We start from the raw sequence: 25,825 nt of genomic DNA on the forward strand, positions 1-25,825 counted from the left end.
GTAGATGATCGTGGAGTCTTAAGTCGTAGGAAACCGACCAAGCACAGTCAAATATAGGGAGAATACTTGACTAGAATTAGTCAATTTCTTACGATTTGAAACTCTGCAACCGTCTACGACTTATATATATAAATGAGCCTCTTATTTGCTAGCGATACTATTGATTATTTGTTACATTGACGAATTAATTTGCAATCGTAACAAATCGATCGTTTTTTAAACAAATATCATATTTGTTTTCCCTTGATTTGTTCCTATAACAAAATTATTTCTCTCAGTGATTGTTGGTTGTGTTAGCCTATCCGCGATGTCAGTATAGGATTTCGATTGGCTAACGCAACCAAAAATTGGTTGCTACAGCCAATTAAAAATGGTATGCCATATTTAACCATCCAATTTGTTGCAGCAACCAATCTTTTCTTTTAGTGTATCATTTAAGTTTTTCTTTTTGGCTATTAATATCATTTTTGACTGATAGTTTTAAGTCTTTTAAAAAGTATGGATAATTTAAGTAATTTAAAGAAATATCGCCACATAAATAATGTCAATTTAAAAATTGTTAAACACGACGAATAAAATGACACAAGATGTTCACACCGATGGCTGCACACATCGTAAATACACCGATGAGATAGATTTATATTAGCGGCTGGGAATTTCCGGATTGGAATTATGAGCGCACTCGTCGAGACGTATCGATCGACTGTTAATTTAGATTCGAGAGCCGCGAGATGAAAATTTGAGTTCGAGCTGGTGTAACCGATTAAAACACCGACTCACGTCGCGTGTTTTGTGGAGAGGATTCGTTCTCGCGGATTTGATTTCGCGACCGATCGAACGGCACTATACGTGCGTATTTGTTCGTGTTACGCTGATTAGAGTACCGAGAAACGACGGTTAATTAATTTCCTCTTCTAGAGATAACGCCTTGCGTATCAGACCATTGCAACGTCTCGGTCCGTTTGCTTAATTAAACGACGGCTGTCGAGGGTAAAAATAAGATTGTTTTGGCTACGGTGAGTGTTTTATCTCTCACGCCTTGTATTTTCCAACGCAGGCGTTGTCGGTTTTCTGTAATCGTAGCTTTTACTTTGATTGCTCCAATGAGTACTTTTATTTTACGTAAAATTCACGTAGAAAATGTTATTTTCTTTAACGAAGTTGCATTTGATTTTCTCTTAATATGAAGATATAAATTTTCTTCTTAGATTAAGAAAATCCGGCGCGTATGCGCTCTCGAAATTATTTATCGCATCATTAAAATTCACCTGTTGATGCATTAATCCATGCACTTACATCTTATATTAAAAAGATTATTACGTTAATATATGTTGTAATATAACATAATATCCCTAAGGCATGTATCTTAAATTTCCGACATAAATCGCTGGCAAACGTGGTGTAATCTAAATTAATCTTAGGTTACGTGCTTTACAGATCTACTGTTTACTGTATATTATACCGCAACATAATTCAGAACGGTAACTAAATCGTACATCAGTCGCGTAATAGACGCCAAATCCGAATTAATCTGATCGTCTCTCGTCTCAGTCAACATCTCTAAAGTCGGCACGTGTGACGAGAAAATTATGAGCGGGTTGGAGGGAGGATTGTTACGTCCACCCCCTTGCGCACAAGGGAATTAATAATATTGGCGTTGGCGTGGCACTACCCTTGCGCGACATTAATTTCGCGACAGAAGCGGATTACGTGAGCTTCTCTCTCTCTCTCTCTCTCTCTCTCTCTCTCTCTCTCTCGTCGGCGGCCAACGTCCGAGCTGCGTATCTCTTCTCGGACAGACGGAGGGCGAGGCTGCGTTTAATTTGAGATTAATTCTCGAGATCGCGCAACGTGCTTTATAAAGAGAGCGATTTCCTAGTGTGACAGAGGTTAACGAGGTAATTTAATGAGGCTTAACGGTGCCATTATGCGAGAATTGTGAGTTAGGTGATTGTTTAGTTTGTGCATGGAAAGAACAGTTTTACTGAAGTATTTAAACATTGTTAACTAGCTACGAGATAGATCTGAAAATAATTTTGATGAATCATTGAAATAATTATGTACGTTTAAGCTGTTTACTAAAATGTCAAAATATTTTGCGGATTAATTTAATAATTAATTAAATACTAATTATAGAACTTGCGTAATTGAAACATTAATTTAGGTACATGATGGCAATTACGTCTAAAATCCTAAATACGCACTGAGAGAAAGGATTTTGTTAATTTAGCAAGCTACTAGTGTCTTTAACTGGTAAATATGTGACAACAAATTTTGTTGTTGTGATTGCTGCTGCTAGTCTGTTATACCAACTAATTATTAGTAACAGAAGCAAACCATATAGAATCTAACCTATCTTTTTAATAGACTTTAGGCCCGTTTACATAGAATTCGTAGATGATCGTGGAGTCTTAAGTCGTAGGAAACCGACCAAGCACAGTCAAATATAGGGAGAATATTTGATTAGAATTGGTCAATTTTTTTACGATTTGAGACCCTGCAATCGTCTACGACTTATATATACATGAGCCTCTTATTTGCTAGCGATACTATTGATTATTTGTTACATTGACGAATTAATTTGCAATCGTAACAAATCGATCGTTTTTTTAAACAAATATTACATTTGCTTTCCCTTGATTTGTTCCTATAACAAAATAATTTCTCTCAGTGCGAAATGACTATATAAACTTAATTATTTTTTTCCAGTAGTTTATTAGTATAAAAAGAATGAGTTATGAATTATAAATATCTTAAGAAAAATGCGCATTTTACAAATAATTTTATGGAATATTTAAACTTACATTCTTCTGTATCAATGATGATTTATTATTTTTCATCTGTTACTTTTTTGATAGAAGCCGAAATAAATCTTATGCATAGTTCTCTTTATATTTATACAAAAGCAAACCTAATATATATCTTCTGAAAATTAGTTAATATATAGCAAGGGTAATTTGGGTGGTCAGGACCCCCGGAGTCATAAAGGCACGATTGAACAGCCTGGTTCTCGGCGCAGGATCACGTGCAACGGGAACATAAACGACCCGGGGGCCGGTCTCGCACTGTTGCCCCATATTATTACATTAATTTTCCCCATTCTCCGCAAACACTCGGCGGCAGATCGACATTAAGATATCTCCATGGCCGGGCATACTCGCGCTCGGGATGTGTACTCTGTGCTGGCCTGTGTTGCATAGCTATTAGTACCGGCCTAGCTTGATGTGCACTAAATCGCCAAGCTTTTACGATCTCACGCTGTACGACTGAATAGTACGATGAACGTATTTCCGCATTTTTTTTTCTATTGTATTTTCTCCTGCTCTGTGCGGATTTGCTCTGAGCGGATTAAACTGCGTTTTAGTGCGGAGTGCGTGATGAATATTTCTTCGTACGCGGGAAATGTAAATTTTCATATTCATGACATTTCTGCCGTAGGTGTGTTCATTTTTGTTTTGTACTTATAGTTTCGCGGATATAAAAGTTTATTCTCGCATCAAATTACGCAGCCGACTTTTCTACACGCTATCAAATGATTGACTTCAGCTACAATGTTTTGAGCTGTTTTTAAAAGATCTAATTGATCAAGGTCTCATGATGAATAATTTAAATAGTAACTTTTAAATATTTGAAATATTTAATATTGAAATATTTTTATAATATAGAATGTTGCTTCTAGTACGCATTGTATATTTACACATATTGCGACTTATATATACACACTGGAAAAAAATATAGTCAATTTTAATAAATATTTAGTTGAATACTGCCAATTTATTAAATATAAAGATATATTTATTTGATACAAGAAATGTTAATTTGATTTAACAATCATTTTTTTTACTCAACAAATATTTATTTACTGTAAGTAAATGTTTAGTTGGCAGTACTGAACTAAATAATTATTAAAATTGACTATATTTTTTTTCAGTGCACACAAACTTTAATCGTACAAAAATTCGAGATAAATTTCTTTTATTTGAATGAATGTTCGCCATGGCGTCGCCTGATATGGTTGAGTTATGTGTACCGGGTGTTCCGTTTAATTGACTCCGAACTTCACGTCACGTGCCTGAAAACGCGATATTTGTGGAATTCGAGTAATGCCTAGCGTGGGCCTTTATCGATCTACCCTCGCAAGCCCGTAACGCACCGATTTGCGCGCCCGGGGAAAAGCGAGAAACGTCTTTCTCTCTTCCTCTCCATGTCCCTTTCTCTCGAAAGCCAAGGGAAAAGGGCTATCCCCGCGAAATTCGCAGGAGGGTCGTTTGATTTATGACGCAAGTTCCTCGTCGCCGCTCTCCTCTGCCGAATTTCGTGAAGCTGCTGCTCGCCCTTTTCTCGATCCCTTCTCGCTCGCACCTTCTCGCGTTCCTTTTTCTTCGCGCATTGACGAAATTTAAGCCCTGCCTCTTTTTTTCACCCTTAACCCTTCGTTCGATCATGCTCCTTTAGGGTGAGAAATTGCGGGCGGTTCCGCGTTTTGACATCGGCGGTCGACCGGCCTGATCGATTTCCTTCGACCGCGCCTTTCGACTCTGAAAATTGCCCCTCTTGTGATCGAATACGCTAATAACGGCGATGTGTCTGGCGATGAAACATGAAGCGTCATAGTGTTAATCACAGGCACCGTACCAACCCGTTACATCCTTCTGGAAAATATGGGGATGATTGAAGAGGGGAAATTAAATGTAATTTAAATTAATCTAAATTGTGTGTGTGTGTGTAATGTAGAATATTTTAATTTAACGTTTGCAATATTGTGTTATTCTTTTTTGAATTACTGAATTAAAAAAAGTGTTTTAATTTTTGTAAAAAGAATTATTATCGTTTATTGAGACATTTATTAAATTAATTCACAAAAGAGAGATTTTTAATCTTATATGTAATTATTTTTTTTCTATTACTGATGATACTATTTTGTTTAATTTTATTTAATATGTGCAGACTTTACATTAAATTAAAAATTAAATTTTAACTTGACCAAGGAACTAAATTAATTTGGTCGTGAATGATTACTAATTTAAAATTTCCTAAAAACAATGTATTCTATTTTGCTGAATATAAATAATAACTTTTAAGCAAATTACATTTTAGTGTCTCTATTGAATAATTCGTTTGTCATATAATCAATGCTTGACCGTGTACGTGTGTTATACTAGTAATAATATAATTATATTGAAGATTGTATGCGCTTTAATTTGCGTGAAACTGTTGTTTTGAAACTTTCATTATTAACAAGAATATTTTTCTTTGTTTCAGGTATGTTTTTCATCACATTCTACAAACGTTTGCGATTCGACTTTAACTGCATTTATTGGATTAAGTTACAAAGAGGTAATTAATTTTTACTCTTTATACCGTAAGGATATATCTTTGCTACAAATCTTTTTTAATATATCTTTCTAATAATTCTTATCGGAATCACGAGATTTTTTACAAAAGTAACATGCACTTTTTAATCAATCGATGGTGATTGAACTCTCGAGAGTTCGAATTACCACGTTAAAAAAAGTTCAGCAAACGGTATCAATTTTAATTAAATTTCTTTGATTAGTTTGATCTTTCTTCGATGGAAATATAAAGCAGTTTATAACTCTTGCTACAATAGTTGAGAGAGAAGACGATTTTCCATGAATTTTATGCTTGACGGGAATTATCGTTTAGATGGCTAACTAAAAAGACTATTTTTATGAATTTTTATTCAAAAACTATGCAGATACTTTTTTTTATTTTAAACATATTTTATATACATATAATTTATATTTTATCTGTAATTTTGATAATTTTTACAACTAAAAATTATGAAAATTATAGTAGTTATAAAATGTTTGTGCGAGTTTCACAGCTTCCATGAAATTTGGACACTCATTGTAAAAAGTTTATAATAAATTGTCTGTACAGTTTTTGAAAGAAAAAAAAAAACATTGAGAAGAGTAGTTTTTTTGAATCGCCGCGCCGTCTGAACGAAAATTCCTTTTTAAAGCTACATATATGGCAGAATATATATCATGATTGATATGACATATAATTTTCAAATATCCTAAATACAATGTAATTTTTATATTCATTTCTCCTTTAATCAACGCCATCGATTTTCGTGATGCTAACTGAGCGAGTCGTGTCCTCTATTTTCGCCTCTTCCGTTCGAGTTCGCGCTTCCCGCAGAGATTGGTTCATGTCGATTTGGAATAGGTCGTGGGGCCTCTGCGCATCGTATGCTTCCTTATTGATTCGATCGACGTTGCGTCCTCGTACGAAAATAAATTCGTGCTAAATCGTCATCGTCGGTATCGAGCTGTGCCGCGGCATCGCTTATTTCCGTCGCAAAATCGATTAGTCAGTTGCTATTACCACGCGGACTTTTTACACGAAAATCGCAGAGCACGTGTAGTGTTGAGAGGTCGGGATGGAACTCGTCGTTTCGATGAGAGAGACGTTCCATTACGGCTAAATCGCAACGACGAGACTTCGACAGCTGTCACTTTATCGTTGGGCATGCGATATCCTATTTCGGATGTCGACCTGTAATTGACTACGAAAAATTTCCACGTATTTTCACACCATGTCGAAGCTACCTCCATGGAAGGAAACTTCAGTGAGACGTGTAACTTTGAGGGTTCTCGGTGAATTTGTGTGATTTATGCGCGATCGAAGAGTTTCTCTGAGGAGTGTTTCTTGAAAAAACCCCTGGGAAGGGTCGAGTGATATTGGTAGGAAGTATTTGAAGCGAATATCGAGTAGAAATGATACTTCTGTGAAACAGCAAATGATATTCCTATAGAACAGTGTAAGTAAAACTTTGCAATGTATACATAGATTATTTCAATTTCTGTATGTTATTTTAATTCTTTATTAATATTTTTATATATCTTGGTAATGAATATATTTCTTTTATTTGACGTTTGATAGATCAAAGTATCGGTATGCTATTAAATTTTTAATTTCCGCACTGAATACTTCCGAACATCGCATATATAATTCAAAAACGCATGCGCTGTTTTTTATTTCAAGTATAAGAAATTAATTGTCCTCCATTACACGGGAATTAAGCAGGCTCTCGACCGAATGTCGGGCGAAATGTGGTCGCCGCTCACTTCCCATCGGACGCTGGTTGTATTTTCGCTTGCTCGCTCACCCTATCCCTTCGGCAATATGCAGCGCGCCATAATTCTCTTTATGGCCGAGAAATAATTGCGCCCGCGTTTCATTGTAACCGCGAGCTTTATTTCCGCAACGCGTTACCCTTTTACGATTGTTTATATACCCGTATCGATAACTTTCTCTCATGTATTGAGTGTTCTGATTAACATAAGTCGACCTAGAGTTGAGGAAAGTATAAGTTGAGAAAAAAAATATTGTGTAAAAATTATCTAGTTTTGAGAAGACGTTTTTATCTCTTTTATTTGCAAATAAATACACGAGAAAAATAATTTTGCTGATCTATAATTTAGTGAATGAATGAATGAATGAAATTAAAAAATGATATTGTTAAATCACACATTAAAATAATTGTGGACGCTCACATTAATGGTTAGAACGTCAAAACTTTTTGCAATATCGTATGTGTTTTTCTACAATTATTTTAATTATTTTAATACCCGGAGAAAATTTTTTCTTAGAGTCACTCTGAAAATATGATAGTTGTGGGACAGCATTGTATTTCGAAGAATTTTAATGTAAATTTCTCTCATTCATTGATAAAATTACAATAAAGTATAAAATAAGTTTGATTTTACTGAAGTGTATGGTAAAAATCTTTAAAATATTGTATTGTACCACAACTACCATATTTCTAGGGTAAATTTTAAAAGAAAATTCTCTCCTTGTAGTTCAACAAAATTATTTTTAGATCTGTATTTGGTTAAATTTTTACATATCTAGCCAAAACTGTTCTTTCTGTGTATATATGTTCTTATATTATGTATATTTTTAATCTAACAGACTACTTTTTGTTAGAGTATCTTAAGAATATTTATAGACGAGTGCAACACACACATATCATCGATGCAGTGATGTATATTATATAAGATAATAAATTATCATCTTTTATTATTTGCCTTAATTTCTTTAGAATAAGTTTCGCATAGAATTATAGAGACAAAGTTTCCTCGAGAGCCATAGATTAATTCCCACAGATGGTAAATGAAACTGTTCTAAATATCGACAGCGAGAGAGCACTCCACTTTTATTGGGGTTTAATTAACGCCCGAGCGGGCTGCGGAGGGTTGGAAATCTGGGCGAGTTTATCTCAGCGAATCTAAATTTCGGGACGAGTACTATCGACCCTTTTCTGCAGAGCATCTCGGAATTCACATGAGCCTGGGCGCCATTGCCGCTCCTCGTTATTTTTATACTTATGCAGATTTCGAGATTTGTCGGAGGCCATGATTTGCAATGCAAAGCCCCGGCGTAGTCGAGGGATATTGTTTGTCTGCGAACTCGTATTTAATTAAGGAAAGCCCGACGAATTTATTAGTATCTCGTAAAGACGATTTCGAATTTACATTAAAGACTTACCGACATATTTAATGCACTGTTATTATTCTACGATTAATTACTAATTTTTGTCGTTGGGTGGTTATTCCTGTAAAAAATTAAATATTTAAAAACATTGTATTTTTATAAGAGGAACGATGAATATAAATATAATGTATATGTGCGTGTTGTGTGAGATCAGTTTGAAAAATGATTAATACCTACAAGAAAAGAATCATTTTGGACTCGTGTGAAGTTGGCTCCAACTTTTGTACGCATGTCAGGGACACTTTATGTACCTACGTGAGTTGCAGCTATTGCGGTGATTATACATTGCATATTGCGCACGTTCGTTTACGTGCGTCACGTTTCTCTCTGCAGAGATACAGAACAACCTGCTTAACGTTTCTACATTTATGTACCTATATTTTATGAAATGTGGTAAGAGACGGAAAGCTTTTCATGGTTTTTCACGAGATATGGCAAATAAATAACGAGATTAACGCATTTCGAAAGAAAATTTAGTAGTATGTTACAGAAGGGAAATGATTTATACATCCCATTTCGTGGGATATATAACGGGCCATATATTCAAAACGTTTCGATATATCAAGAAATTCTTTTGGGTCTCAATATTTCATGTAAAAATTCGAAAATATATATATATACAGCGTATATCGTGCGTATTGCATTCGCACAAACATTCGATTGAGTTATCCGTCAAAGAATTAAATGCAATAAAAGATGTCATAAAATTGCGTCTATTATCCTTTCGCGAGCAGTCCGATTTTTCTCCTTTCCAATTTTAGGATTAGACTTTGGAATATTATTATACAACATATAGTTTATAATCGCATTTAGCGGTTATGCAGCACCAGAGGTTAAGAATAAAAATCGATTACTTTCGTGAAACAAAGTTGCCACAAAGTGCACCGTTGCGCCGGCCATCGCGATGGAAACTCCCGAGCAATTTTCGCTCGGCCTCGACGTTGTGGCAATTAATACCGCTACCAGACTGGAAACTACGGCCACGCGAGACAACGCGAGACGTGCGCCCGACGTTTCGGGAGAGGGCCCATTAGTATGCGCCGGTCGTTTCGGTTCGGTAACCGCACTAGTACGGGGCTTCAAATCCCGGGATTACGCGCGTGCGTTCGTTGCCTGCACTAGCTATACATGTACAAGCCGTTCGATAAAACAGGCGTTTGATGCACGTGGCGATATTCCCTGGTGATTCCTAAAATAATATTCGTTGAACGAAAGTATTGCGGGAACCTGAGATCGATTAAAGAAGAGGGCGTCTTGAAGTTGCTTTAGACATGCAAATAGATAACCAAATCTTGTTCTTTGGTTATTCTTAAATGAATTTTCCTTTTTTTAAAGATATTTATTTAGTTCCTAAACTCTTAAGCAATTACAAGAAGATATAACGTTCAAGAAAATTTTTATCAAGAGAGAGATCAATTAAAAAAAAACGATCGTTTTAATTTTTTGTTACATATCAAATATCTTTTTTGTTCGTAAAATATATTTGTTAGCGAGCACTGTATAACATAGTCGGGAATAGAAGAGCCAATATTTGTTTGTTCGAAACACACACGAACTTTTTGGCAATTTCATTGACATATGTATGCGACACGTTGCATGTGAAATTCACATTTCACTTCGAATGCGGCGAATATATTTGCGAATACAGTTACTGGGATTTTAACGAGATCTGTCGATAAAATTATTTTGACGATTATTTGATTTATTTCAAGTTTGATTAGACATTTCCGTAAAATGCGAGTGTAGCTGATTAATTTATGATTAATGAATTAAATTGGATAGTAAATCGGTATCATAAGATTGAAAAACTGTTAAATAATACCAATTTTATGTATAACTTTTGCAATCTTTCAAAATTTTAATGATATTTGATTTTAATTATTTTAATACATATACGATATGTATAAATTTTAAAAGGAGTTTTTTATTGTTGCATAATACATTCGTTTTTCGAAGAGGCTGGGTTTAAAAGTATATGAAAAAGTATTGGAAGGTTTAACTCTCGGTTTAAGTTCTTGAAATATTTTGTGCTTATTTCTTTTTTGATGATGAAAGACTGGCGTGAAATCGCAGAATCTTTTATTTCTCGCCTCACGAAATAATCCCGGTATAATTCAGCACACCGTGACAACGATAGATGTGTCGCGCGACTCAACTTAATTACCACGCGAAACGGTTAACGGTGGCAATTAAACGAAGCAATTAAAAGTTTTTCCACGCCCGAGTTGTCGAGGCTGCGGCTATGAACCCTTTCCCTTGTCTTCCTGACAGGCGGCAGAGTGCACTTCCAATCGATATATTTTATTCGATGTGCATCCCGCACCAATTTCATTATCGCTTTTCCTCTGCTGAAATCGCCGTTCTGATTTTTCGATCGTTATGATTAGCCGTTATCGTTGATTCGTCATTGTGAAGCAACGAGGGTGCTTCCATTGTTAAGCTGAATAGGTTGTAGCTTATGCGGGCGTCAGCTTTTTAGGCTATTAAATTTTAAGATCTTTTCCGCTAAAAGAATTGGTTTTTCTAAAATACATTATCCTTTACTTTATTAAAAGGATGCATTTTTATGATTTTTTAAAAAAATTAATACATCTCAATTTAAAAAAACATTAATTTAGAAAGAACGGTTTTACTGAAGTATCTAAAAAAAATTTAGGTGCATACAAATCTGAAAATAATTTTGTTGAATTATAAAAATAGTTATGTAGAACGCTTAAGTGTGGTGATAACAGGGCTGAAAAAAGTTTTAACATTCTAGCAACCTGTTTAAGCGTTCTACATAATTATTTTGATGGTCCAAACTAGATTATATCATGATCCATATTTAGCTTTTTTAAATTGTTAGATACTTTAACAAAACCGTTCTTTCGTACATTTTTTTTTATCATATGAGGCACTTTAAAGTACATATATAAAGATTACAAAATATTATACAAAAACGTAAATAATTAAATAAATAATTAGTAAATAGTAAGATGTAGGAAAATTTGTACAATTTTCGTTGATGATGAACGAATTGACGAATAATAAAAACAATATGATAAAATTAAGAAAAGTTATAACGTTTTTTTTATATTTTTATTAAAGATGAGAGTTAGATAAGATAAGAAGATAGAGATATTTCCATACTTTTCAAAACGGTATTAATCTTTATTTCCGAGATTTCTCGCAGGAATTTTCCTTGCAATTTTTCGCGTCATATTGCGCTATTCTCTCCGCAAGCGTCTCTAAATTCTTGTTAAAGGAATGGATTTAAAAATGCATTTGTCGTCGTTGGCAAAGGTACAGTTCTATCTGTCTATGAGAGTAACATCCCGCAATATCTAGATCAAGCGAGACATTTTTCCGACGTTTATGCTAACCTTCCACACCTTGAAATTTTACACAGCTTGGCTAACTTTTATAAACTTTAATAAATTGTATAACATTAAATATTCCGCTCTTTTATAAATACGCTTTCATTAAAATTCTGTTTGTATAAAGTGGTTGGGAATTAACTTCTCTTAAGGAGAATAAAGTTAAAAATATATTAAGACCCTCTATTAAATATGAATCACATCTTTTACCCCAAATTTTTATTTCGAAGGGAAAGTCGGATTTATATTTGTCGGAAAATACATCGTTGATTTTTCGAGATATAATAGGAAAGGGAAAAACATTATGAAAATTATTGTATTGTGCGTTATATTTTTGTTTTCTGCAATGATTTACAATATTTACATGATTTATGAATGTACAACAGATGTCTTATATAGAAGATATAAGCGCGAAGAAGAATTGGCAACGTTTCGTCAGTTTTTTTGTTAATATTTTTAATATAATGAGATATATTATAATATATTATCACGTTGCGAATATTCTTCTCGTGAAAATTCAGATTTATACAAACATTTAAACAAAATAAGAGAATACGCTGCATTTAGTAATATAAATGAGATACGTTATTACTGAATTATATAGTTTATAAATGCATTGTATATGTGTGTGCAAAGAGATGTTCTTTGACAACGCTTTATGATCTTTTTTCACATTTTACATAATGAAATGCAATAGTAATATATATCGCGTTGCACGAGTAATTCTCTTTGTACAAATCCAAATGGTGGACAGTCCGTTTTATTTATTTTCATGTAAATACGTAGAGTATTTAATAAGAGACGTATATATGTGTGCATATAAGTGATAAGTGTAATAAGTGTTTTCAACTAGACCGTATAAACAGCACGAGTATTTTCTTTAGAAAGAGAATGACATAGTCCCCGGACAACTGCAAGAGGTGTTACTGGTAACGAAAGTGAAGGTACTTTACTCGAATAAGGCCTGGTTCTTAGTATGGTTCGCTTCCTATTCATTTGCGATCCTCTTAGAATCTCTACCTTGCATATGAATGGCTATTTATGTCATGCCCATAACTTGTTGTGTGCTTATATGAATCTTGAATAATTTTCCAAAGAATTAACCAGCGTAACTCGAGTAAAGTACGTATCTCGTAAAATAGAATCGAATCCAAGTAAATAGGATAACATAACCCATTTCACTTTGAACGAATCAAACACTTTTCTTGATGAAAGCAGAATTCATTTGACGTAGTGGTTATTCTGCTTAAGAGACTTGTCGATGAACTATCTTACGTGATCGCGTCTTGAGTATTCTCCTCATGCAGCTGGTCTAGTTGGCGGTTGTCGCCGTGGAAATCAGAGAGGCTGGTCGGTAGTTTGGCGGCGTTCCCTCGGGCTCATGTGGTCGCGTATCTAGGCCAAGTAATAGGGTGCGCTATAAGCGGCGGCGTAATAGGGGTAGCTCGAATAGGCCGTGTACGCATAGGGGTAGCTGTATGCGGAGTATGCCACGGCCGGCGCGGTGTATGCTGCACTGTAAGTGAGCGGCGCCGTATAAGCCGCGCTCAGCAACAATCCTCGCTTGTTCCTGCCCGCTTCCGGCGAGGTGGACTCGGCGGCCCGCGCCGGTTCGATGGACTCCACCCCGGTGGGTTTCGCTTCCGTGAGGGCTGCAATGGCCACCAGGGCGAACAGGGCGATAGCCTGTGCACGTCAAAGAGAAGTATAAAGGCGTGTCATTACATTAAAAAGCTTCCAATGCACTCTTTAAAAGAATACGCGAAATTAAAAGAGACTTAGGATTATTAACCCTCCGTTTGCGATCATATTTTTACTCTTTCCTTCTGCAATATGTTCTCTTTTACTATTCTAGGCTTTCAAAAATATTAAAAAATTTAGCGTTACTTTTTAATATCTCTATATGACATTATTAAATAGTTTTTTAACAAGTTTTTTTTAATTTTCCCCTATTTTAGGAGGGAATTGGACTCTGCCTGTTTTTATTAAAAAAAATTTGAGAGTAAAATTTCACTTGTGCTAAAAAAGACTCAAATTACAAATGAAGGGTTAAAATTCCAGTTTTTTTAAATTATTTCTTGAGGATACCATAAAATAAGGAAAATTTCTCATTTTGTTCTTATTATCGAGGACATGATATTTGATTACAGCAACCTTGTTAATCTGGATTTGTGGTATTTCTTTCTGTTAGAATTGAACGAATAATATCATAAAATGTTACTGTTCGAAAGTCAAAGGTTAAGAATTTCAACAATTGTTAGTATTCTTACTACATAGCTGCTATATTAGCTCAGTCTCAATATTAAACAGAAATGCAATTGTTTTACTCACGGTGAAGTATTTCATGTTTGCTGGTTGTTGAAGATCAGGAAAGCCTCGAAGAGCTCGAAGATCGAAGATCGATTGATGCTCGTGCTCTCGGGGTGGCGCACTTTTATATGTGCTGAAATGTACGTGCATAGACTTGCGAACATCGTTTTCAACTGGCGTAATCGCGCATAGCAATTATTGTTCTGGTGACATTGTACGTCAGTACGGAGGGAGATGGGGAGTACCATCGAGAATGTAGATGCGAGCATCGAAGTTGAGCAACCCGTCCTTGGCCGCCGTCCAAATCGAGACGTAAGAATTTTTTGAAGCTTCGCCGCCTCCAGCCGATTTAGTCGCGTTTAAGAATTCCTGTGATACCTTCGTACTATCTCAAGCTTGAATAACATTGAGTTGTTGACATTTCGGTAGAATCAAAATATAAATAATATATTCGAAGGCAAATGAGATTTCTCGAAAGCTAAACTGCTCGATTTTACATAGAAACGACAATTTTGCTTAAATATCTAAAAATTTAGGTAGATACAAATCTGAAAATTATTTTCTGTTGAACTATTAAAATAATTATGTAGGAAATTCAAGCATGATGAGCAATGCTGCAAAAAGTTTTGACATTGTAGCAACCAGTTTGAGTATCTTGCATAATTATTTCGATAATCATAACAAAATTATTTTCAAATCAGTATCTAGTTAAATTTTTAGATTTAACAAAACTACGTATTAAATAAAAAGTAGAGACTAGAGACAATGAACTTATTATATGTGTGCTTTGCTATTAAAAATTAAAAAATTCACATAAAGTGAAGTTGATCAGTTTGGCTTCTGTAACGCTGAAATTTGCCCAAACTTTGGAAATCTTCTCTTGTCAATCTTTAATTGAAGATATTTTCGATTCTAAACAAAGTGCTCCAAACTCAGTTAAAAGATTATTATTAATATTAAAGTAAAATATTAAAGGAAATGCGAAATTGATAATGATAACGATAGCGAATTTTTGCGAAGAACATTGATATTGATAGTCAATATAAAATCGTCGATATATTGTTAATTTATATTCCGTACGATTGTCGCAGCCGTCACGGCAATTTTCACGAAGCGGTTACGGTTTAGCTATTCTAGCCTTGTACTCGATTGGATCCCGTTCGCGGCCACGGAGCCCAAATGGTCCCCGTGCCATTGAACAGGCCGAGTGCAGTTTCCCACAGGGCCGAGCATCGCTAATGGCGCCTGAAAATCGCGAATCCAATAGAATCCAATTTGCCAGTTAGGATTTCTCGACTTGGCTCATACGGCGAGCTAATCGTGTTAACTCGCGATCATTTATCGGAATGCTCTATAATTAATGTTCTGTAACTCGCGGAGACAATAAATCTCGACGATAAATTCTTTCGGAATGGATTAATCGAGGAGTTAATTGAAAACGGATTTTTTAAGCGAAAATTTAATGTGGAATTTAATTTAGTAACTTGAAAATAAATCGCATTCATTAGTTAAAGTTCATGCAAATTTTATCGGTAATAGGTAATTTAAATTTAATTGCCAGGATAATTAGTATCGAAAGTAAAGAAAAGATATATATTACGCGGTTGGTAATTTTATTTATTAAATATGTATTCAGAAGAAATTATCTCAGAGTTCAAATAATTTGTCATTAAAATATATTTTGTTAGCGCGCGATTACAGACGTAAGAATTCCATGAAATTCTTGGCATGATTTACCGTCTGAAATTGTTTCATACGACAATGTTAAAGCGAGAGACGAAAAGCACACGCGATACATACCTCTCCCGACACAGTAGCTGCAGTAACTTGGCACAAGAGTAACGGTTCGTCGTTAATCATATTTTATTCAGGCCCACTTATCGCGCTGGAAACATAGTGTTACGCTCTTTTCAGTACACACCGGAGATCAATTTTTCAAGAGGGTCTCACTGCAGCCGGTTGCATTGTGTCTTGTGTGAAACAACGCTAACGTCGTAGCGCCGAAATTGTGCATCATTGTCGTTCGTCTCCTTTCGGTGCTTTTAATTTAACATCTCGGCAATGCCGTTTTGTTGTATATTATAGCATAGAAAATTTTATTTATAAGATAACTAGAATAGCTATTCTAGAAACTAGCTATTCTAGAACCTATGAAAAAGCAAACATATATAAAGCGTTATTTTTTTATAAAATTTTTAAAATAAAATAATAGAGTTCACGTTTTTTAAAAAAGCAAAAATTTTTGCTGATATTTAAGATATTTTACAATATATCATGCAGATATCTATTTCACGTTACATTTAATACCGAAGATTTTAGAATTATTGTGTTATTATTGAAATTTAATATAAAAGCGATTTTCGAAGCTTTTGTTATCAAATTAGATATGTTCAAATAACATTCAACTAACAAGCTGTTGTTATCAAATTAGATATGTTCAAATAGCATTCAACTAACAAGATATGAAATAAAATTGCCGGTTTACGATTACATCAGATAGCTAGCATAAGCCATTACTTCTTTTATCTCGCTCATTTTGAGAAAGCTGACACTCGCATACGAATAAAGAAGATTTCCAGAAAATCCGCAGAGAAGCCGCGAGACGAAGGATGCTGTGGATAATGCGTGTCGCATTATCCGTCCAAAGTTTCAGTTATTTTCCGCTCTCGAGTCGACGATGAAAGAAAGCTAAGAAGAGAAGAGAGCGACTTGTTGGCTCGCAAAGGCAAAATTCGAGTAATATCGCGGCATCGCAAAGCGACGACATTGGTCGGGGACAGTTTGTCAGGGTGTGTCGGAGGGGTGTCGGAGGAGTGTTTTTCATATAAACGCTGATTGCCAGCCGCATTTTTATCCGCGTCTCGTCGGTATTAGCATACCGAGTCGCTTCGTCGACCCGGATGCTAAGAAGAATAATCTTCGTCGGAATATTCGCCAGCGGCAACGACAAGATTATCGCGATTTTATTTATGTTTACGGCTTAAAACTTTATTTATCTGGCTCGATATATTTTACGAGATAAAGGCACAATACTGAGAATGAAATTGAGTAGTGCAAATAGATGTCTATTTTTAACTTTAATCTTGGTTTAACTTATTTTTTATCGTTTTCTAATTCTGAGAATTAGAAAAAGATAAATAGTAAATTAAACCGAGATTAAAGTTAATTTACATTAATAGAAATGGACAGAAAATTAATTTAATCCCTTTAAAAGATTTTGCTACCAAAATAAAATTAATGAGTCTGATTTTAACCATTTTTACAAACAAAATATGATAGAGAAATTTCACAGAAACTCAGAAACCCAAAGGATCTTAAATTTTTTTTAATAGTATATCCGTTATTTCTTAGTTTCTAAAATTTTTACGGAAATAATGAAGAGACCCAAAAGGTTTTATTTAGTTAGTATATAAAATTGTCATTAATAATAAGTTAAAGCCATTATATAATATATAAAAAATATAGGTATATAATATTATTAACAATTTTTTTACATATACAAACTTGTGTGCGACAAAGACGACAATTTTTTATGCATACATGTGAAACGATTCTCAGCTAGAGAGGAAAATCCGTCGATTGCGCCAGTTATCTTGCTTCTTTTCCACAGAATTCTCGTGATTGGCTATTCGACAAGCTCGCTTCGTAAACCGAAGATAAAAAGGACTCTAAAACGAGCGTAAACCTGTCATTTTGTCTGTCGAGATGAGCAAAGAATCTCTCGCGTTTTTTCCAGCACAAAAAGATTTATGTGTCTGAAGTATCGATTTAAACAGCTTTCGATATACTTTGAAAAGAGAGAAATGATATCGTAATGTTGCATTCTATTTTTTTCATTACACATAACATTGATTTAATAATTTAAAGAGGAGAAATTCATTATCGAAATTTTTTGAAAATTGATAAACATAAGAAAATATACTCATTATAAAATTTATTATTTTGAAAAAATTTTATTATTTAACAATTTTATTTATTTTCTGAAAGAGAATTTTAAATTTCTTCTTTCTGAGATGACAAATTAAGAATTTAATCTTTTGAATGCAGAAAAAATTGTAGAGAAAGAGAGAGAGGGGGGGGGTATTTATTTTTCTTTAATGTTTTGTTTACAGCATAAATTTCGTAGAACGCAAAAAAAATAATATAAATTAATAGAAATAAAGTTGAAATTTACTTTTTTTTATTCCTTTCCGGTTTTTCACGATGAAAGAGCTCTCGTAATTGCCTAGGCGACATCCGTCATTTTCCGACTCCATCTCACTGTTTCATTTTTCTCTCTAGTCGCTCTTTGAAATTCCAGTAGCGATTCGACCCCATAAGTAGCTCGCGGTGTCCCTGATGCCGTGTCGTCGCAATTCGTGTACGTAATACCACTACTATACACGCTGTCTGTTGTCTGCGATGTCATATTCGTTACAACATACCTACGTAGCTCGTGTAACTTCCGATGTAGGCGTATATATGTTTCGTCGGATGAATGTACACAGTGTTCCGGACAGGGAGTTGCAAAGATGTTGGGTGATATCAGAGTATTCTTAGATCAAAATAGAAAAAGAGGAAGAATGTCTAACACGAAGTCACGCTATGTACAACAGAGAGAGTAAATCGGTAAAATAGCACTGTTTCCTAGTCCTTTTACTATCTCTTCCTATTATTATCATAAATTACTACTATCATTCCATTTTCGTTTTTATATGACGTATTATCTTATCGCTCTTGTTCTCAGATCTCCTCGTTTCTTTCTGCCGTTTTATCTTTTTGTCTCGTATTTGTTTCTCTCTCTCTCTCTCATTTTCTTTTTCTCTTTCAATTAGTAACAGTCAACGCACGTCGATCCTCCACGAATGGTTGTGTCCCTTTGTTGTCGTTTTTGCAAAGTCGTTGTGCTTTGTTTTTGTTCTTTCAGGCAAGTGGAAAATGCAAGAAGAGTCTGAAAGGAATCTATTCTGATGCCTATTACCATATATTGCATGCGAGCATGCTTCAGTTCTGTTCTTCATATTTTTCTTCACGCAGAAGAAGAAATCGTAGTTTTTTAGGAATAATCAAGTGATACTCATCTGTATAAATTTTTTTTTTAAATAAACGGTATAGTTTTAAGTGAACAAATGTATTTTTTATTAATAAAAAAGAATTAATTTTGCTGGACGAAAAATTGTTTCAAAAAGATAATATTATATTAATATTTTATGACATATGAGATATAGCTGTACATAAATATAATATCAATATGTAATATAAATATAACATTAATATATACGATAGCTGTAATAATATATACGATTTATATTTCAGAATTTTTTAGAAATAATATTAGCGAAAGTTATAAGATAAATACTAACTGTAATGAATATTGTTGAAATTTTTTGTAAAAAAATTTACGAATTTGTATTGTAGAAGTTTGATACAAATTTTTTTAATCGAATGAGCTGAATAGATCGAATCTGAAAGTTTGCGATGCTCAGGAATTATTCTAGATGAGAAGCGTTGATGAATAATAATCCTCGCAGTCAAGATGAAACGATTCATCCGATCGATTTCGGTCGGCTAGCTGGGTTGAGAGTTTTTTAAATAAATGTCGAAAGAGTCAACTTATTGCAAACGACGACGACGGCGACCGATATTTGATTTCCGTGCATATTTGCGCGGCCGGAATCCGCAATAGCTTTCCCGATCAAATGGGAAGTCGAATGGCGTTGATCCCTTGGTTAGCCGATTGCTGCTTCGGTATCGGATCTCGAATTACAATTCGAATCGAATCGCTGCGATCGGATCGATTTTCGCTCAAGGGATAACTCTAAATTCATTATAGATAAGCACCGAACGAGTATCTCAGAATAGGAACATCAATATTTCATTGTCTCAAGTAAATGGTAGGATAAAGGACAATTGCTTCGAGTATTAGAATGTCTCTTTTATCGGACGGATTTTTCTTTGGTCCCAATTCGGAGTCAATTTTCTCTTAAATAAAACTGAGTTTTAGAAATGCAAGTAGAAAATAGAAAATATTCTAGTAGATAATTAATTTAATTTAATTGTAAATTACATTTTTAGGACAATTATCTGTAGCTTGAAATGATAATAATAATAAATTAAATTTTAACAGGTTAAGTTTAAACTATACGAATACAATGTCGATATTTTATATCTTATCGTTATTTAATTATTTAATTTATTTCAAATTACCTTTCAGGGATTATTTAAATTTAGCTTTGATTCTTTTCTAAATTTTGTATCATATTAATTACGAAATTAAAATAAAGAGAGCTTACATCTCTAAGAAATATTATCTCCGATCGCAAAATCTGTGAAATAAATCTCAGATCTGAAAATAATCAGTAGTATCGTGTTAGTCTAAAAAGAGAGACAACTTAAAAAATGATACAGCTTCACAAGAAGAATGAAGGAGAGTATCCAATTGCCTAATGCAGCGGCAAAAGGTAGAAGACCGAAAATTGCGGCGTTAAGTGAAAGTCGTAATAACGGCGGCTTAAGGTTTCGCGAGTAGTAGCGAAACCCTATCTCTTCGTTTCCCAGAGGGTAGAAGACGGAGGCTGTCCTGCCTGCCGACGTGCGTGCAGAGGACAGAGGTCGGGTGAGCGGAGGACGGGATCGATAACGCCGGAAACTGCGTGCCTCGAGAGGGTCCTCTCCCGCGTGTGTCCTCCCTCAGTCCCTTCTCCGTCCTCTTGCCAGCCCTCGAAACCCTCGGGAGAAAGAGGGGGACTTTGTTTCACGACGACGGAGTGGATTTCCGTTCGTCGGATAGCCGCTCGAAAATAATTGCGCGAACCTCCGGATTCCATGAGGGAACAATGTGCCGCAGCACTTCATCCTCCACCCCCATCTCCGCCACCCGTGCCGCCTTCTCTTCCTGCCACGTTTCCTACCTTCGTTTGCCCTTGCTATCTCCGACCGAATGTTATTCTGAAAGGGATGGCGAGCGACACGGAATGAGATAAGTACTCGTACGAGAGATTCAGTTGCGGTAGATAAATCATTCGGTCAACATACAGCTTGATAAGCTGAATTAAAAGCGTTGACTATCGTGACACGAGCTCGTTGCGATTTGCTGCAGTTGGTATTAATCCCAAATTCTCAAGATTTTTTTTAACTGTGCAAGAATTTTTTGGTCTTTAGATCTAATACTTATAATAAAATAATAAAAAAATTATTAATACTGTCTGCTTAAGATTTTAGTAATGCGTTATATCTTAATTAATTTTTTTAAAATGTATTTTTTTAAATGTATTTTGTGATCTCTTTAATATTATAGTATTATTGAGTCCAGTCTTAATAACAATATTGTGAATTATTATTATTAAAAATGAAAAATTGTCAAAAATTTTAGTACCTAATGGTGATACCTATATGTAATAAATATCAAAGATTTTAGTGCTTACAAATTTTAAGTAGATTGTTGGAACAAAATATACAAAACAAAAAAATAAATAATTTATACAAACAATTATTTAATTATTTCTGCGTTGGCGTTCATGACTATTTAATGATTTTCATTAAAAAATGAAAGGGGGAGATTAGGATACATATAGTCTCCATTCAGTTTCTACGAATAATAGATTTATATTTGCGCGTCAAAAAGACTTTAAATCCGATGGAATCATCGAACAATTATAGAAGACGGGGGCAGTGCGCTGACGTTATCGGACACATCTCAAAACACACTCGTCTTCTTCGAAAGCGGCATCAGGATTTTCGGCGGACCGCGAAATATGTCGGCATCGATTCAACGTGTCCAAAAATAATTTCTTCGGCGGATGGGAGACGCCTGATTCGTCGGCGGAAGCGCAACTTCTCTTAGATGTATACTCCGCAACGACGCACGTCACGTCACCAATCGCATAGTAAGAGAGAAAGAACGGAACTGCTACGATGAGACAGAGAACATTTATTTCTTATAAAACGTTATTCCCCTCCGACTTGCGCTGAGAGCCTCGAAGAAAGCTCTTTTGAAATCTGAGAGCGTCGACGTCCCCGGGGATGATATGGTTTTCTCAGGAAAAGATCTCCTTCTGGACGGGGCTTCTATACGTGTTCACACGACCGAAACGCATCATAAGAAATACTTGGCGATTTGACGGTGCGAGCGAGGATGGAGTGAAAAGCGGTGTGAAAAACATAGTGGCAAAATTAACAAATAATGGTAACAGCTCCAAATATTCTTGAAACTTGACAATCTATATTTATTCTGTATGATAAATTGAATTTGAAAGAGAGTCCGCACTGTGTTAGTCTTATGTTATTTGAAAAATTGTGTGTATGAATTTTATTAATCTTAATAAGAATAAACTGTGTATTTCTATGAAGTTGTCACTATTGGTTTAGAAAGTGTCAGGGAGCTTAGAGTGTTCTTTCTTTTTCTGAAGTTGAAGAGAGATGCTGATAAGAGTCACTTCTTTTTAACAAATCTCAAATGTTACGATCAGGGAATACACAGTTTTTACCTATTATGTTTATGTATTTTATAGAATATTGTGATTCGTTTTAAAAGAAAATTTAAAAAAGGACAGAAAAGCGAAACGTTCTTTTTTTAAAAGATATTATTTTAAATCATATACACGGAGAGAATTTTCTCTTAGAATTTAGTCTGAAAATCATGATAATAGTGGGACAACGTAGTATTTCAAAGAATTGTATATGAGTTTCTTTAATTTACTAATATGTGTCATAATAAGATATGTAATATATTTTATTAATTTTACTAAAGGGTATAGTAAAATTTCAACATTTTAAAATATGTTACGCAGTTTATGATTCTTTATTATTTTAAAAGAATAGATGCTAAGTAGTCATGAATATATAAAATAGCTTATTCAATTTTTACCATACAGCATGATATTTTTAATCTGATTTAGTCGCTTATAATTTTACCATGTAACATAGTAATTGATCGACTGTAATCGATATTTATCGGTTATTTTCGTTGTCGAGTGTGTCTCTATAGCTATGCTAGAACTTACTCACTTCAAAACATTTTACAATCTGCATTATAATTTTTACTACATCATTTATAAAAGTCTCTTGTATATTTCAAAAAATCTATCGTTACTGATAACACAGGTCTGCAAAATTCACTTTTTTTTTTTTTTTAATATCAGAGTGATATCCGACGTATTTTTGTGCGCTGAACACGAATCTGAAGTCAAAAAGTGCCTATCACGTCATGATTTTGAGAAAAGTGGGGGTAAAGATTCCAAAAAATGTATTTTTTGGTGTTTTTACCCCTAATTTTCTCTGAAACCTGACGTGCTAGAGACTTGAATTTGTGCTCAAATTAAAGCTTGGTTCCTCCCCTACAAAAACCATATAGGATGGTTTTGAAAAAAATTTTATAGTTTTTGAAAAAGAAGGTTTTAAGCTTCCAATTCCTAGTGATTATGATGAAAATGCAAATTATTTAATTACATTGAGCTGAGCTCATACAAATCACTACTTGACTGTTTTTGGGGTCGGTGTTTACGAATCCAATGTCACATTTATAAAATTCAAAATGGCGGATCCGCCATTTGTAATGTAATTTTAATTATTAAATATATATTTATTCGCGACGAATATCCTGCGTTCGTAGTTGTATGCCTTTTATCCAATTCTTGTTGTTTTAATATTGAACTACGTTTGATCTAAATTGTTTTTCTTACCAAAAAATACGTTTTTTGGAATCTTTACCCCCACTTTTCTCAAAATCATGACGTGATAGGCACTTTTCGACTTCAGATTCGTGTTCAGCGCACAAAAATACGTCGGATATCACTCTGATATTAAAAAAAAAAAAAAAGTGAATTTTGCAGACCTGTGTAATATTTCATTATTATCAAGTTGTCCCAAGCTTATTACCAAACATGATGAAATTTGTAATGAATTTTGCGGTAAAAAATAACGAAAAATTCTCTTCGTGTATATATATATGTTCTGAATCGTATATTTCTTTGCGCGCGCACCATGTGTGCATCCATACACACATACACATACACATTTGTGAGATTTAGTAGATAAATTTTATCTATAGATTTCGATGTTCTCTGAATATACGGTATCCCGAGATATTGAACAGTCGATCATAGTCATTTTCGCCAGATTCTGCCGTGTAGATAGACATACACTTTCGTTTCAGGTCGGTGGGATATAATACCATTTGTCGAACTCCAGCATAGCGGTAGTCGCGAATTGGAAAATGTTTCAAAATTTATGAGCTCGGACCGAAAGGAGCGATATGTGCAGGCTAGCCGACAAGAGCAGGCAGTATAATACCGACAGCACGAGAAATTATATCGGTATATACATATACCGGGAATAGCTCGCTCGGACGAATTATTCGATTATCCTCGAGCTGAATAACGAGCGTTGGAAAACGATAAAACGTCTAAACGACTTCGATCTTTATACATTCGTACATATGAAAAAGTTTGAAAAGATGACACTTTGCGTGGGACTATTCATATTTTGTGCTTTGTTCCTCTCCAGATCAGATTATAGCTTTAAAAAATAGGACTAAATAGTAATTTGAAAAATGTTAAGTACATTGTCATATACATTTAAAAAATTAATAAAATAAAATCAAGATTTTAAAATATTAATTAAAAATTATAATATCATAAAAATTTAATATTTACTTACGAATAGAGATATTATATCAAGTATAACATTTTAAACTTCAATATAAAATATTGAAAGGTTACAAATCAAAGGTAGGATTTAATTAACACATGAGGTTAAAATTTATTAAATTTAGTATACATATATTACACTGTAGATTTTATCTTTTTATTTAAAACTTTAATCTTTTTTAACAATATTTTAAAGCATTTGAATATATTATAGACAAATGGTAATTGTAAAGATCAATGACCAGACAAGAAAGCAAAGTTTCGCAGTTTTTTGATAGCATTAAACATATATACTTACGTGTTTGTTCCATTTTTTATTTATTCGATTGAAGTTGGTGAGTCGGATAAAAGTTAAGCAGGTCGGTGAATCGACCAAACGGTAGCGGATAAGCTTTTTCGACGTCAGTCTGAAGCACCTGTTACACCGTGTTAGGAAAGTTAGTCATCGTAAACTTCTCTCCATCGCGCGATACAGTCAGCGTTTTCATAAAGCGTCAATAACTTTCGCAGTTTTGCGCTTATACCGCTCGCTGTGACGGAACTTGAAGAATCCCATAAGTTACAAGTCAATCGCGTGGGAGTCAAGTTTTTCGATCAGCGGGAAGTTGTCAATAATATATTGTATGGCTGTCTTGAAAATAAGATTGATCCTTTTGATATCTTCTTTGACTAACTTAAAATAGATTTTTCTTCAATAAAAATTGAAACATCGTCATAAATTGTCTTTGAGATGTTAAATTATAATTATATAGATATGAAATTAAATCTTTAGTACATATATTATTAATAAAGAAAGTTCGCTCGAAATTACTTGAAAAGAAAATTTTGCGACGCGTAAATCGTATTTATTGAAAAATCAAAGTTAGTAATATTCTCCAGAAAATAAAACAGCCGTAAAAAATTAATACAAGTATAAAGAGAAAATATCGTATATTCGACTGAAGCGAATTTTGATGCTTAATAATATTTAAACGTAAATTTTGAAATACATTTTTTAGTTGTATAAAC

General features: G+C 34.2%; 1 protein-coding gene and 1 long non-coding RNA gene across 2 annotated transcripts in view; one reads left to right on the plus strand and one right to left on the minus strand.

Annotated features, from left to right (window-relative positions):
• The window catches only part of LOC108764501 (uncharacterized), a 163,855-nt gene that overhangs the window by 60,802 nt on the left and 77,228 nt on the right, over positions 1 to 25,825 (plus strand). The gene's annotated exons all lie outside the window — the stretch shown is intronic.
• LOC108764500 (uncharacterized) lies at positions 12,342 to 14,380 on the minus strand. The gene is made up of 2 exons (XM_018512779.1): positions 14,214 to 14,380; positions 12,342 to 13,568 (listed from the first exon to the last, which is right to left on the minus strand). Exons 1-2 carry the CDS (start codon positions 14,340 to 14,342, stop codon positions 13,278 to 13,280), a joined length of 420 nt encoding a protein of 139 aa, XP_018368281.1. The 5' UTR covers positions 14,343 to 14,380; the 3' UTR covers positions 12,342 to 13,277.

The sequence above is a fragment of the Trachymyrmex cornetzi genome, unplaced genomic scaffold, assembly GCF_001594075.2.
Source record: "Trachymyrmex cornetzi isolate Tcor2-1 unplaced genomic scaffold, Tcor1.1 scaffold43, whole genome shotgun sequence".
Lineage (NCBI taxonomy): Eukaryota > Metazoa > Arthropoda > Insecta > Hymenoptera > Formicidae > Trachymyrmex > Trachymyrmex cornetzi.